The sequence below is a fragment of the Passer montanus genome, unplaced genomic scaffold (assembly GCF_014805655.1).
Source record: "Passer montanus isolate IOZ18808 unplaced genomic scaffold, ASM1480565v1 scaffold46, whole genome shotgun sequence".
NCBI classification, from domain to species: Eukaryota; Metazoa; Chordata; class Aves; order Passeriformes; family Passeridae; genus Passer; species Passer montanus.
This window is the reverse complement of record NW_024369485.1, coordinates 5,856,510-5,872,300: the sequence shown is the minus strand read 5'-3', so window position 1 is coordinate 5,872,300 and position 15,791 is coordinate 5,856,510. Positions and strand designations below refer to the sequence as shown.

The 15,791-nt window shown below is 41.9% G+C and overlaps 1 protein-coding gene across 3 annotated transcripts in view; it reads right to left on the bottom strand.

The window, feature by feature from the left end:
- Positions 1–756: 756 nt before the first annotated feature.
- MFSD2B (major facilitator superfamily domain containing 2B) overlaps positions 757–15,791 on the bottom strand; it is a 40,708-nt gene continuing 25,673 nt past the window's right edge. The window contains exons 9-14 of one of the 3 annotated variants that reach the window (XM_039721662.1): positions 14,329–14,412; positions 12,952–13,032; positions 7,497–7,606; positions 5,820–5,963; positions 3,851–3,926; positions 757–2,855 (exon numbers count right to left, since the gene is read on the bottom strand). In XM_039721662.1, coding sequence (XP_039577596.1) covers positions 3,893–3,926; positions 5,820–5,963; positions 7,497–7,606; positions 12,952–13,032; positions 14,329–14,412 — 453 coding nt within the window. In that variant the 3' untranslated portion in view covers positions 757–2,855; positions 3,851–3,892. Of the gene's footprint in view, positions 2,856–3,850; positions 4,028–5,819; positions 5,964–7,496; positions 7,607–12,951; positions 13,033–14,328; positions 14,413–15,791 lie in introns of all 3 variants that reach the window. The other 2 variants (XM_039721661.1, XM_039721660.1) reach the window with 2 other exon arrangements.

Sequence of the window (15,791 nt, the reverse complement as noted above, 5' to 3'; positions counted from 1 at the left end):
TGGAATTGCCTTGTGCAGGTGGGGAAGTGCTGTCCCCTATGCACCCAGCTGGTTTAATCCAATCTCCCATATTCTTATTAATGTGTTTGGATATCACCTGAAGGAGAACCCCTGGGAATTAAACCTGGCCCCTGTTACTGCCAGTCAGCGGGAAGGCAAGAGGTTTACATTAGATTAGCATTTAATCTGGAATGCTTGTCAATATAAAAATTTGCTTCTTTCAGTCACATGTTCTGAACATGCATAAGGCATACATGCCATTTAAAACTGACAAGAGACATATAAATCTCTTTCATTTCACTGCACCAAAACTGAGCCTCAGAAAAGAAAGTTACAAAAATAATCTTATCCTGCACTTAATCCTCCTTTATTCTCACTTGCAAAAATGCACCCATTTTCTCAGCAAAATTACATCAACATTATATTTCTGATAATGAAATAAAATAATGAGATTTTCAAAATATAAAAATAGTCTGCTTCACTTAATGTACAGAAGCTTTATCTTTTGCTTGGGCAGCTCCCCTTGGTACCATATGCAAAGTGAGGACTGAGTATATTTCAGTGAGATAAAGATCACATTGTCTCTCTGGAGAAGAAGAAAACAGTTTACAATCAACCAAGTTTACTTTCCAAGAGTCTGAGTTCAGACTGGGTGTAATGCAGTTTTAGAGGCAACTGCACAACTGATCTAGAAATAGTATTGTAAGCCACATTCAAATGGCTCCACTCCACCCAGCCAGCACTTTCTGCAGCCCTTTTATCACTGGGCAAATTGTTCACTTGATATAAACTGACATGGACCCACTGCCTTGTAGCTACAGATTTACAGTAGCTGAAAACATATTCCATTAAAAAACATTAGCAGCCTTTACTGAGCCTCCTGATTATTTTTAAGTGTGACTATTCAGAAATACACAAATATTACAGATTAAATCCAATGCCACAAACCATTCTCTGCGATGTTTTGGAGCTATGTGATATTGCTACATAACTTACCTACTTCAAAGTGCAGTAAATCTGCTATTTCAAGTTCCATCAGACTCAAAATTGTAAACAGGCTTATGGTTTTTATTGTTGTAAACACATATGCCCCAGGCATACATATTTTGGTTTGTCCAAAAACTGAAACAATGAAGAAAACAAAAAACCCCAGCCTTAGATGGCAAGTCAACAGAAATCTTAAATGAAGTTAACTCTTACCCACACACACTCCAAATATACCCTTAGAAGCACCCTCACAATTAAGCATTTTGAGGACAGTTCATAAGGCCTTTGACTTCAATCTTGCCTGACAAGGTTTCAGTATCAAACTCAGTGAGACGCTCCGTGGTTGCACTGATTTTACATCCCAGTGTCCTTCAGCAAAATCTTTCTCAATTTTCCAGCCCAGCACTGTGAGCCACTTCCCAAATGGCCCTGACCAAATTACAGGGGTCCACTTCCTCCAGGTGCTCCCGAACAGCAGCGAGCCTCTCCTCCAAAGGCACTTCTGGTACAGCAAGAAGGCACTCACAGAGGCACACAGGGAAGGCAGCAGGATGAAATTCATGTCTTGTCTTGCATTGTGATAATTTCTTCAAACCTCTTGAGTTCCTCACTCTCCCTTCCAGATTTAGATATGTCTTCGGAGTTCCATCATTTTAGCTTAGGCTTGGAGCCAGTCTCTGGAACCACCACAGAAGCCAAGAATGAACAGGTCTGAAGTGCTCCAGAAGGTTCCTGAGATTAGGTGTATCTTTCATTTAAAAAGTGTGCTCAACAGTATAAATCTATAGTAGAAATGAGCTGATGTATCTAAAGCATGATAACATCCCTGACTGAAAAAACTCACCATTTAAAAGACTGGTGTAGCCTCATTATTACAAAATAGGTGCAAGCTGAGATTAATATCCATGCCATGGTTTTTTGTGAGGCAGAGAGCCTACACCATGTGAGAAATGGGTATGGTGGTTACTTAAAGGCCAAAATTTAAAGAAATTTGCATTACATAATTTTTGGAAGGGACTACTGATTTTTCATATCCTCAGGGGAGATGTTGATTTTGAAAATGCAAAGTTCTCATTCTCTGACAGAGGTCAGTTTACAGGTTTCCGAAGCAAGAAACATCAGTAACAGGAAATGCAGGGTTCTATTTCTTGTAGAATCTATAAACTTAGATTACATCAAAATATTTTTCAAAAAACTGAAAGAAAAATTCTTCATAATATGTCTGCATGAGTGATTTGCTTAATTTCAAAACAAAATAAATCCTAACTTCATATAGCATACTTCAGGTTCCCAAGTGCTTTCCAAACACAATAGTGTGCAAGTTACAGGTAGAGATTGTGCTGAAAATCCACCCTAGCCCCCAAGGGTGAAGTATATTGTGAGTTAATACTTGGATGGTGCAGCATGAATTGGACTCAATGACTCTTGTGAGTATTTTCCAATTCAGAACCTTCAAAGATTCTCTGGTCACATTTACTCTTTTTTTTTTCCTCTTAAGTTACAAATGCATAAAATCTCCCATGAACAAGACCACAGCTTCCCATGAATCACTGAAAAAAACCAAACAAAAATCCCCAAGCCTTCAATAGCTTGAATTTCTGAACACGTGTAATGTCTTTTCTAGCACAGTGCATGGAGTTAGGTGTATATTTGCACAATGGTGTCCTCTCTTGATTTCATTACTGGCTATATCAGAATGATCCTTTGTCCTTTTTGATAAAATGTGGGCAGAGAAATGACCTGGAAAACTCTCACAGAGTTGTTGATGGGATGTGAGTCTGTATTTGGAAAGCCACTGCATTCAGAGCTTTCAGACAGAGGTGTCCTTTTTGTGGCTGTCCAAGTTCTCTGTGTTTTGATGGCTTCTCCTGGTAAAAGAGAACAAATGATACATGAACACACTTCTGGTTTTCACAGCTGACTCATCAAGCTGAGTTTGGCAATCTCAAACAGCTGAGAATGCCCAGCAAGGTGTGGGTGTTCTGGACAATGAGTGAAGCTCCTGAACAGAGGGACCAGTCCCATTTTAGATTATTTACCCTGTCCCCTCCAGTCTGCACAGAGACCTTTGTCATATCTGTTAACCCTAGGCACATATCTTGGATATTTTAGGGCATGAATTGGTCCCAGGAGCTCTTGCTGAGGTCCTGGAATGGACCTCTTAGCATGGAAATCAGTTTCCAATTCCAGTAAATTGGGATAATAAAACCAAGACAAAGAAACAACCTCTTTTTTTGGTATTTTATCCATCTATCCACTAGGACTGTCCTTATATATGTCCTCAAGAATTGACAGAGGTGGATGAATTTGAGCTAGACAAGATTTTCCATGGAGAAGGACAAAAAGGGAGGAAGGGAGAGTGACAGAGTAAAAAGGGAAATAATAGCTCAATGCTGACCTCTTTTTTTCTCCCACAATCTTTTCTGCCTACACTTCTAAATGGTTTGGATGTTTCTTGTATCCCATAAACACCAAGAATGCAGTCAACAACATAACATTTTCTTCTATATAAAAGTAAATTGTAGCTATTCACATTACCCCCACAAATTTAATCTATGTAGAATATTCCTCTTTTCTGGCCTGAAACAATGTACCACAATAGTGCTTTGTGAGCCACTCCAGAGAAAATGTAAATAGAGCAGCTGAAATTTCTGATAAATGGTCCTCTAAGCAGGTTGTACTGCACTACAAAAAAGAAATACTGGAACATGTCATGGTACCATTCCATTAATAATTTGACTAAGAGCACATTGTTTTATTTTGTTGTAAGGACTATAGGGGTTCCTTACAACAATAATTTTCCCAGTATGATTAAGAGCTGCTGTGGGAGTGTTGCTGCTGTTTTACTGCCAGCCAAACTTACCTTAACTCTTCAAGGGCAAGCTTTGTTTCTTTCCGACTTTCTTCAGTGATGGGGTAGAAAAGGAGTATAAATAAACCTAAAAGGATGAGGATGGCAGGGACTGCTCCAATGAGGAGTTTCAGTGTGAGGATCACATCATCTGACTGTCTGCATATCCCTGGCTTGTACCCAGTAAACCTAAACAAATGGAAACAAGTGGTGTGTGTATGTCCAAAGCTAAAAGGCTGTTGTTCACCTGGAGGCTTCCTTCTCCCACCCTCCCCACTCTTCAAGGCTTTTCTTCCATTTTCCCTACACCTCTCTTCCTTCTCCCCACTACATTTCAAATCATGTTTTTCAAACCTCATTTTTGTGCTTGACTTCAGATAACTGCATTATCTCTGTATTTTCTTGTTATTATATATAACATTTAGGTTCTTTGAAATCTATCAAATTGTTTGCATACTTTTAAAGAAAAGATTGTGGAATCCCATGTAAGGAAATAAACTGATGCCCAGCAAGTTCCACCTGAACATGAGGCAGAACTTCTTTCCTGTGCAATGACTGAGGCCTGAACAGATTGTCCAGAGAGGCTGTGGAGTCTCCCTCACTGGAGATATTCCAGAACTGCCCGGACACAATCCTGTGCCTGTGCTCTGGGATCACTCTGCTTGAGAAAGGAAGGTTGGAAGCAGATGAGCCACTGTGGTCCCTTCCAGCCTACCCATTCTGTGATTCTGTGGTTATGTGAAAATAATCTGTTATGTGTTTCCTATTAATATTCAGCAAAGTATTCAAGCTCTGCTTTAAAAGCATGGAAGTAATTTCACCAATTTCAACAGCAATAATTAATTTTAATTTAAACACACACTTAAGCACTCGTCTCAAGATAGACAAATTTACTCAAGTGCTCAGAGTTAGGTACACTTCATTGATTCAGGGCTTCCATGCAGTCCCACAACTGCTGATATCATCAAATTCCTACTCCCAATTTGTGGAATGAGTTTTTCTTCTGAACATCCACCCAATGAAAGCTCATTTGGCATCGCTCTGTCTTCTGTGTTCTCCCACAAACATCTGCCTTGGCAAACTGCTGGGACACAACTGGAATGCAATTGAAAAGGAACTAATTGGGGAACAGTGAATTGTTTGAAGGTTTTAGCAATAAGCAGTTAAATCCCTAAGCCCAAAATGTTCAGCCAACATTGCCTGTTATTTAGCAACTTCAGCTCAAGGCCCCAAAGCAAAACATTCTGGTTACCAGAACCTAATCTGGAGCTGAGGGCTAGATTTCCCTTCTAAGTATTTATTGTGTGCTGTAGCAGGGACAGGCACAGGCCCTTTCTGCCAGGTCTTGCACAAAGGCAGGGCAGAAGATGCCTGGCCACTTACTCAGCCTGTCTGGTCAGAACAGACAAGACCAAGTGGAAAGAGACCATAAACCCCCTCCTAAAGTGACATGGTCTAGGGGACAGGGAGAGCTGTGAGAAAGGCTGTTCCTGACCCTATCAGTATCCAGGTCCCTAAAACCATCCAGGAACTGGTGATCCTTTCATGCTGAACAGGTCTCTGGCATCCCTGAAAGAACTCCAACCCATGTAAAGCCTTACAAGCCCATAGAAATAGTCCAGTTCAGGTGCAACAGGGAATGCACAAAGCACCTGTATCACCTGTGGGGCACCTTCATCTGCTGCACTGTCGTGTTTTGTTCTTTATTCATATAAGCCACTAAAATGTACATGAGTAATTGAAAAGAGGAAAATCTAAAGGGAAGTCAGGTTTGTCTGAGTAGAACCATGTCAGGGCAAGTAACAATGCTCAGTTGTCTGGCCTAGATGGCACCAATCCTGTCTTTAGTGGTCAGCCATCTGGAGCTGCTGGCACTTTCAGGCTCAGGGCATGAATGCAATTAACTCCACAGAGTAAAAGTGTTGTAACCTCAGAATGCTTTCAGAGTAGGTCCACTAAGTGGAAACACAGTGTTACTTACTCCAGCCCTGCTGCAGAAATTCCTAAGCCAATTCCTGCTGACATCTTGGTAAAAAAAACATAAGAAGAATAGAAAATGGTTTCATGTCCTTTCCCATGAGGATTCTGCAGGCGAAAGTTATCAACAACATCAGGCAGCATTGACCTAGAAGTGAGCAAGATAAAAGAAAAACTCAATCCAAAATTTCTTTTCAAAGTCCAAACTTAATGAAATAGGGCACAGCCCTCCTCCATTTTTAAGCTGATTGATGTAGCCATGCACATGAAAGAATCCAGTTCAAAAGGTTCTACTCCTGGAAAGGAGGGCAAAAAATGAAAGAAAAGCACGGCCATATATTACAATGTGGAAAATCACTGAATAGCCATCAAACAGCCACCATCAAACACTTGAGAGGTGACATAATTTCCTAATCTGCCTGTCATTCCAACCAGAAGTTGTGATATTAATAAAGAACAACAAAACCCCCATCACATTTCTTAAGATTTCAAGGGACTCTGAATGTCTGAATAGTTGCACTCTGAAATAACTCTTCTGACAAGGTAACAACATTTTCAGAAACCAATGAAACCTATTCTATTTCTATTTCAAAGACACTGAATTAGGTAATGGAGAATAAGAATGGAAGCTGCTTGAATGTTAATTGTGAGTTGACATTTTATTTCCAATATATGTAATCATTTACTGTTGGAAGAAGAAAGGTCTTCTCACCCTCTGTGCAGAAAAGCTTACATAGTCTGGCAACTAATTTTAAACTATGTATTTCATGATCTCTTGGAATTTTCAGGGCATTATACAAACAAGTTATGAAAAACAGTGCCCTCAGCAATGGTCTTGCTTTCTGGTTAATGTGATATCAATAACAATTATTCAATCTGAAGAGGAAATGTCCTTCCATGCTCGTCCTTGAGTTGTTTTTCCCCACTTATTTTCAGTCCTCAGGTGCAAAGGACCTTGAATTCTTGGTTTCTTATAATCATAACCTTGTGCATGTGATCCATAACAAAGGACTACTCAAGCAGGGACACACAGAATCATGGAATGGTTTGGGTTGTAAGGGACCTTAAAGCTCATCTCATTCCAGCCCCCTGCCATGGGCAGGGACACCTTCCCCTATCCCAGGTTGCTCCAAGCCTCATCCAGCCTGACCTTAAAGACTCCCAGGGATGGGGCAGCTACAGCTTCTCTGGGCAACCTGTGCCAGGGCCTCACCACCCTCACAGTAAAGAAATTCTTTCTAGAATCTAATCTATCATCTTTCAGTTTAAAGCCATTACTCCTTGTTCTATAGCTACATGCCCTTATAAGAAGTAAGGTTAGCCATAGTTTGCCTTATGTGTCCTCTGCTACATTCTTAATTGCTCAGCATTAATTGATTTGCATAACTTCATAATTCCTGAAGCAATGTTATCACACGTTGTATAACTACTTAGATTATTGATTAATTTAAACTCTCATGTACAAAAAGCAGCTACAGTTATGGTGGATGTTATCTGTTAACAACAGGGCAACAAACTCATATCACTGCATATAACATTCACAACAAAACCAAAAAAAGATTCTTAGAAGAAGTGACTCCTGACATATTCTGCCTTTTTCAGAGGCAAATTCCATGCAGAAGTACATACATGTAATGCAGAAATACATCCATTCCCCACCTTAAGTGTAAAATTCTCCTACCATGGCAAGAGAAGAGATGCTGCAATGCTCAGACCAGAGACGAAGGCCACGAAGTAAGCCAGGATCAGGTTTGGAATGGTCACTAGCATGACTGCAAAAGGAATCATCCACTGAAGAAGAAAAGCATTATATCCAGGTTACAGCATGCACTCCTCAATGCTATACAGATGGTTCCCTTCAAAATACAAAACTATGTTACAGAACAGCTCACACACAGCAATGTCTCACACTTCAGTATTTTGGTCAAATTGCATTTCCAAAAAGCCCTGAGCCACTCTGCATTTAACTACCCAGAATAATTGAAGAAAAGTAGGACCATTGATAGTAGTGCTGTCTCTGTTAGCAGTATTAGAGCTACAGCTGAACTAGGAAATTAAAGAGACCCAAGACCCTATTGATCAGTCTTGAAGCCAACTCACAGACCCTGGCCACATTCATAGTCCTAAACATTCATGGTCTACAAAAAACCTGTGGCCATATAAATACTTTTTGTGAAAAGCCCTAAAGTGGTTGATTCCCAAACTGTGCTAGATAGAATAATAGAATGGTTTTGTTTGGATGGAACCTTTAAAGATTGTTTTATTCCAATCTCCCTGCCATGGGCAGGGGCATTTTCTACTAGACCAGGCTGCTCCAAGCTCCTTCCAAATGTTCAAGCCCTGGTCTTGAACACTTCCAGGGATGGGGCACCCACATCTTCTCTGGGTAACCTGTGCCAGGGCCTCTCCATTCTCAGAGTGAAGAATTTCTTCCCAGTATCCAATCTTAATCTACCTATCAGGTTAAAGCCATTCCCCTTTGTCCTATCACTCCATGCCCCTGTAGGAAGTCCTTTCCAGCTCTCTTGAAGCTGCTTTAGGCACTGGAAGGGGCTCTAAGGTCTTCCCAGAGCCTTTTATTCCCCAGGCTAAACAGCCCTAGCCCTCTCAGCCTGTTTTCATAATACAGGTGCTCTAACCCTTTGATCATTTTTGTGGTCCTCCTTTGGACTCATTCCACCAGGTCCACAACCTTCTGAGGTTGTGGTTCCCAGAGCTGGATGCAGCATGAGGTGCTCTAACCCTTTGATCATTTTTGTGGTCCTCCTTTGGACTCATTCCACCAAGTCCACAATCTTCTGAGGTTGTGGTGTCCAGAGCTGGACGCAGCCTGGCAGGAGGAGTCTCAGGAGAGCAGAGCAGAGGGGCAGAATCCTCTCCCCCAGCTGCTGCCCACACTGTTTTTGAAGTGTTTGGTTTTGTAAGCTGCAAGTTCACATTGCTGGGTCATCTTGAGCATCTTGTCAACCAACACCCACATTTCTTTCTCCTCAGGGCTGCTCTCAATACATTCAATGCCCAGACTGTTTCTGTGTTTGTGATCTCCATGACCCAGGTGCAGGAGCTTGTGCTTGGCCTTGCTGAACTTCATGAGGTTCCCACAGTCCCACCTCTCAAGCCTGTCCAGGCCTCTCAGGATGGCATCCCTTCCCTCCAGCGTGTCACCTGCACCACACAGCTCAGCAAATGTGCTGAGGGTGCCTCAGTCCCTCTGTCCATGTCCCTGACAAGGATGCTGAACAGTCCTGGTCCCAGTACAGACCCCTGGGGATGACACTCCTCACTGGCCCCCACCTGGACATTGAGCCACTGACCACAGCTCTTTGGGTGCCACCAGCCAGCAAATTCCTCATGCACTGACTGATCCATCCACCAAATCCATGCCCCTCCAGCTTACAGACAAGGATGACATGCAGGACAGTGTAAAATGCTTTGCACAAGTCCAGCTAGACACTTTCAGCTGCTCTTCCCTTATCCATGAACACTGATAATTCTCAGGAGATTGCTAATCAGCTTGGGCAAAGATTTTTCTGCCAGTTAAATAACAGAGATGACCAAATGTCCATTTCTATTCTAGGACACTGGAGCTATTTAATTTACTATTAGAGACAATGCCTTAAAACATCCTCACACTGCATTTCAAGGGGAGTGGCAGGGCTTCAGTGGTAATTTTAAACTGTAAATACAGTATTTCACAGAATATCTTCAGTCTTGATAAGGAAAAATTTGCTTTCATTTCCAATCACCACTTGAAAGCCATTTACTCAGCAATAAATAACCCCAAAAGTCAGAGTGGTTTACTCCACTCCCCACAGCTGGATCCACTCATGACATTGCATGACAGCCACAGAGGTTACCCTCAAAACCAAATTAATTTGGGATGCCTGGGATTTGTTTTCTGGCAGTAGTTACAGTCGCTAGATTTCTTCAACTTCAACTTGAAGCAATGGGCTTACAGGACTGAAAATCCACTTTTTAAAATGCTGATTGAATGCCTACTGCCCAGCTGTCCTACACCCGTCACATGCTCCATCTCCCACGCCTGTGAACCACAGGCACAGCAGCACATGTAGAATCCAGAACCAGGGGCTTATCTACAGGGCTTTTTAATGATGGGGATTAGTTTAACATTAAGTGTTTCAATCCTCTATACGTGCAGCTTGGGAGCTGAGGGCATAAGAGCTTTCACAGAGAGTGATTCCCCAAAGCACTGCTATTTACAGTTCTGTATGATAAGTGATTCTGGGAGTCCTAGAGTCTAATCCATTATGTTTATGTTTTAAATGCATTTCCCATCTAAAGCATTTGCTCCCAAGCTAAGGAGGCAGAAAATAACCTTTTCTGACTGCAAGTTCCCAGCACAGGCAGATAATCCTTGCATTAGCCTGGTGTTGTGGCAAAATCGTTATTTCACCACAAGAGAGCACTCCAGCAATATCAGATTTTATGCTGTCTATAAGCAATTTTATGACTGCCTTATGCTCCACATGGGGCACCCACTCAGAAACCAAAGCACTTAACCAAAATTCCAGATCGATACTAATAATCATTGTGACTGTAATTTCCTGGAGAAAGAGCAGCAGGGCCAGCAGGACTGAGGTTACAATGCCCTAAAGCTTTGCTCATGCAGTGGCAGTGCAGTCATGGGGGCAGTGCTCCCACTGCAATAAACAGCTAATGCAGCTCCTTCTTTCTCACTTGCAAAGCAAATACTCTGTTATTGGCATCTGCTCCCTTGTCACAGAGCTGCTGCCCTCTGGGTTATAAACCAGATCCCACAGTTATCCCGTGCCTTCCATCCGTGCCCTGGCAGCACCGTGCAAGGTGACCTTGCTGGGATGCTGAGGGTGGCACTGGTCTCTGCAGCAGCACCTTGTGAAGGGCAAATCAGGAAAAGGTGCAGGGAGGATGTGAGTGGAAACAGGATGGGAGAGTGGAAATGGGGCTGCAGAGCCAGGACTCATCCAAAGGCATCTCTCCATGCTGCACAGTGCTCATAGATAGCAAATAAACAATTGCATATCTGTAAGGAGGTGCTCTTGTTTTTACTAAATCCTACAAAACCCACGGCCAAAAGATAGTATTGGCTAGGATGGAAGCTAGAGTTGAGGGAGAGAGCCATCTTTGCTTTTAGACACCTTGCCAAAACTATGAACCACAGTTCTTAAAATTTTTCGCAACAACTTCAATTCCAGTCACCAGCTGAGACTTACTGAAAGTTCAGTGTTTGCCCCGTGAGGGCAGAGTAGACACCTAAATGAACACAGCACATGGAAGCTGAAGGAAATAAACAGGTGAGAATAATTTCCAGCTTGTGCACCCACCTGGTTGTGGATGCTATCCACAATATGCTAAGAATGATATCAAGGATCCTGCTTGGGAGCAGGCTAATTCCTTATAATTCCAGAAATTCTAGGTTTAAACTTCTAGGAACTTGAGATACTTAATCAGTAGTTAGACTTGTTGGTCATCTCTTTTGGGGGAATGGGTAAAAAGGGAGAAATATCAGTGGAAGAAACCCAAGATTCTTGTTGCTTATCTATCAGCTTCTAAATTTTTTGAGGGATCTCTTCAACATAGACTCACCTTAACAGGAAAAATTAGTCAGGAGCACTGTGACTTTTTTTTCAGGAAACTGAATTTCCAATGACATGTTCACCCTGAAAGCTGAGTGAGGTTTTAGAGAGGAAAAAAAAAAGTTTTCTTCCCTGTCTCCTTCCCTTCCAGTAGAACATTCCCCAATGACAAACTTAGGAGCTTTAAATGATGTGCTTTTATTTCATAGTGGGACAGCACAGATTAGTTGTACAGATCACACCAGGTGGTAGGGTAGAAAGCTCCTGTGATGCATTGTCAGACACAAAATCCATCACTGAGCACACACTGAGTCCCCTGAGAAATGTCTCCAAGGTGAAACAGAGAGGTGGCTTTTTTTAATCCATCCCCCACTTAGACCATAACAGTCAAGCAACTCAACTGTAAAATTAAGTTAAACCATGTTTACAGAGGTGCTGACAGGCTTTCCAGTCATGTAAAACTAAATTTATAGAGCCAAGTTGGTTGAATAAAGTATTTTTTGTAGCCAAGTAGACAGAGGAGGAGATTTCCTAAGGAGGAAATCTGCATTCCCAGGTCTAGTCAATGGGCCAATACTGCTTTTGGCAATTCTCTTTATTCAAGTGGTAAAAAGAAATAAAGATGGGCCTCAAATTCCAGATACCTACTTCAAAACACATAACAATTCAACATATTTGGAACTTGGGTTTTAAAGTTACTTCTGATTCTCTGGAAGTTATTACAACACAGCTTTTAATTCCAAAAATTATAACTGTTCAACTCTGTCACCAGACCTAAATTTTTCAGCTTTGTTCAAATTTTGACATATAGCTTTGGGCTGGATTTTTCAAGTCCTCCTGCTTTGTTGTGCACAAGGCAATTTTTCTTTCCTCTTTCATAAGTAATTGAAGGTAAACAGGGGGAAAATGGGGAGGAACAGGCCTATACAATAACTCACCAAGGATGATGACAGAAAATTGCTGCTGTCTGCACTAAGTAAGGGACTTAAAATAATCCATCAGTGACAAGGGCAGGCTCACTGAGCTGGCTTTGCAGACTGTGTCAGAGTTAAACTAGGCTTCTTTTCTCAGGTAGGTCACCTTTTTCTTTACTTCACTAATAACTCTCCCTCCCTATTCAGAGGGATGTGGATGCTCCTAGAGGGGGTGTCTGACAGACTTTTGTTTCCTTCTGTGAGACTGAATTACAGACACCTCAGCAGCATATAACAAAGACAAAACAAGCCTTGCACAACAGATAACTTGTCAACATGAGGCAACTCAGATCTGAATTTATAAAACCTTATTGGAGCTCAGTTCTGAGAGCTTCAAATGAGGAGAATTTGTGCAGATTCTTAAATAAACTGGGACCTCCTTCCGGCATCAATCCATTTCTCAAAAGTTTCCCTTGGAAACTTGGAATCTGTCTGAAATTTGGTATAGTGATTTAAAACAAACTCTGGAACGGAGCAAATTTCACATAGATTGATGTTACAAGCACTTGAAAGAGCTCCTGAAGTGGCTCGTTGTCAAGCGAAATGAGCACAAGCAGAATTTTTTTTTCTCAGAGGATTTGCTTACCGAAATCCCACATGCTGCACACTTCTTGCCAAATCTCTGCAGAAACTTCTGCCAGAAGGGAACGCTCACGACTGCTGATACCTACAAGGGACAAAAACCTGCATCTGTACTGTGCTTACTTCCACTGTCTTCTTCAGCTCTAGAGCTCACAGACATCTTTTTGTCTAGTACATAAAATCCTGAAAGGAAGGTGAACATGGAGATTCTTGTTTCTCCTCATCCTTTGAGTGACTTTTTAAAATTCATTGTTAAGCTATCCATCAGAGGGTTTTGTACAGTCAAATCTCAGAAAATAGTGTCTTAAAATTTCCTTTTGTAATGCAAGGCACAGCAGTCATAGCAGTGCTCAGTCATTAAAGTTCAAACATGCTGCAAATAGCCGCACTTGGTGCTAATGCCTTTTGCCACACTGGCTGAACCTGACAAATAATGAGTGAATTTAGCTCTACCCCATGGTACAGGAAGAAAGTTGAAGTGCAAGATGAACCTATCCTAAGACATACTTAAGAGTACATTCCATACAGTGTGTCCCTTCTTAGGAACAATCTGTAAGAGAAATAGTTGCTTGCAGCTGACTTTACTGTTTCAGACACTGAAATACTCACCCATAGCAGCAACCACAAGCAATGTAGTACCTATGCACTGAAGTACTGCTACTAATGGCAGCCTTACACTTGACCTTTATTTAAATGTCATCTAATTGTTAGTTACATTTCAGTCTTTACTTACTTTAACTCTACTGTCTCTTGTCTCTCTTCTTGGTGTCCATCACTTGCAGAGCCTTAAGATACCCAGCACTCCTCTTTTGCTCTCCAACATCTTGGTTTTAATGGTTTTGGAAAAGATATGTCTTATAATGTGGGAAAGGATAAGTATCACCTAAGCAAGCAGAACTCTACCTCTGCATGTTAAAAAAAAAAGATTATGTGAAAGGATCTTTTTGTCACAGTGCCAATTGCTCTAGAGAGAAATCTTCATATTTCTGGGTATTTTAAATATTTATCCTTGTGAGCTGCCTAGCCCAGAGGAGTTGTGTGTATGAATATGCAAATTAAAGTTGCTTAATTTTCAGCACATAGGACTGGGGAAAGGGACAAAGGAGGTAAAATTCCAGACCTCCCATCTAGAAGCAGATTATGCCTTTTATAGAAGCTGTGGCTTACAGGTAAAAACAACAAGGAATGAATTAAGAGCTCCAGATCACTATTTTTTCAGAAGTGCAGTAGGGGACACCAGCTTTACTTCAAACAGACAATGCAAAAGATAATGCAGCTTTCTAACAGCTCTGCTGAGGCACAAAACTCTTCTTGTCTTCTGTAATTTTGTGCCAAAGCCCAGTGAGAACCAGGTAACATTTGGGAGAGAAGTGCAACTCACCAAGATGGTCACCACCAAATACTGGAAGTGATTGCGGAGGCCGGCAGCATGAGTGCAGAACAGGACAAAGTTTCCCTGCTCCAGCTGTGGAATTTAAGACATTTGGTGACCACCAAAAGACAAAGGAAAATTTAAAAAATACAAAAATTGCATCACACTCCATGGTAGTTGAGTCAGTTGAGTAGTTGAGTCACCAATCAGTTGGTGACTGATTTGTTAAATGTAGGATTTGGGAGTCTCATTCTTGCCTTGTTTGCAACAATTTAAAGAAGCAGTAACTGTCCCATTACCACTGGAATAACATGCCAGTAATACTGGGGCAAGCAAGAGGCAAGCCACACCTAACAGAGCATAAAATTGATCAAAACAGAAATGGCTCTATGAAAGAATTCTGTCTTGAGGCTTTATTCCCTATGTCCCAGTTGCCTTGTGTTGTCTCAGCTGCAGGCTACTGCTAGAAACTGGCCTTTCTCTTCCCCAGCAAGGCCATAAATCTTTCTCCAGAAGCTCTGACTCCAAAACAAGTAACGTTTCAGCTGTAATAACACTCCTGCCAACTTCCTGTAGTAAAACAGCTGGCTTTGTATGCACCCTCAGCTGTGGAATGTAGCTTTGGGCCAGATATCTCCCTACATCTGAATCCTCATCAGACGGGAGGATCTAACTGCACTGTGCTATGTGACAGGTGAAGCCACAGCCACCACCATGCTTCTGCAGAACTCTGGGGGATTCTGAGCACCAGAATGTGACGGAGGGCCAGCTCCAGCAATTCTGCAGAAGCAGAGTGACAGAGGAGGATTTAATACTGATGCCACAGCAGCATGATCAATTCTTGCTCCCTTTATGTGCTTGTAGATTACAGGTGGCCAATCACCTGTACACAGATTAGGATATCCAGAAAAGTTGTATCCTTTCTCACTTGCCACAAAACCCTTCCCTAGTTTGTGTCCCTGTTTATGCTGCTCTAATTTTAGACATAGGATATCACACATTACAGACAAAGCATCTTTACCTGCCTATTCCTTTTGCTGAGCAGTAATCCACTCTCTAAATTCCACAAAATCAGAAAATCAGTGTCCCTCCCTCAAGTAACAGCAGCAAGGGTTGCTATGCTCAACTGGAATAATACAGCTTCCAACTTCTGCCTCCCCTCACACCTTCCCTTCAGTCTGCACAAACAGCAAAGCACAGAGATATGGACTGACAGATGATCTTTTTCTCTCTGGGTGCTGTCAGCAAGTAGTTGGCTGCCAGCAACCAGATGTGCTCTGCATCCCTGCTGACTGAGGGGATGCTGGAAGGATGTGGACAATAAGGGACCTTTCATCTTTCATCTTCTCCCTGTCTCTGCAGTTGCTCACAGTACCTGCAGATCCCAGACATGAGCAGAAATAACTTCTGTTATTGTTTCTCACCCTTGGGTATTCCAGCAAGGACTAGCAGCTGCTGTGCCCAAATCCAGG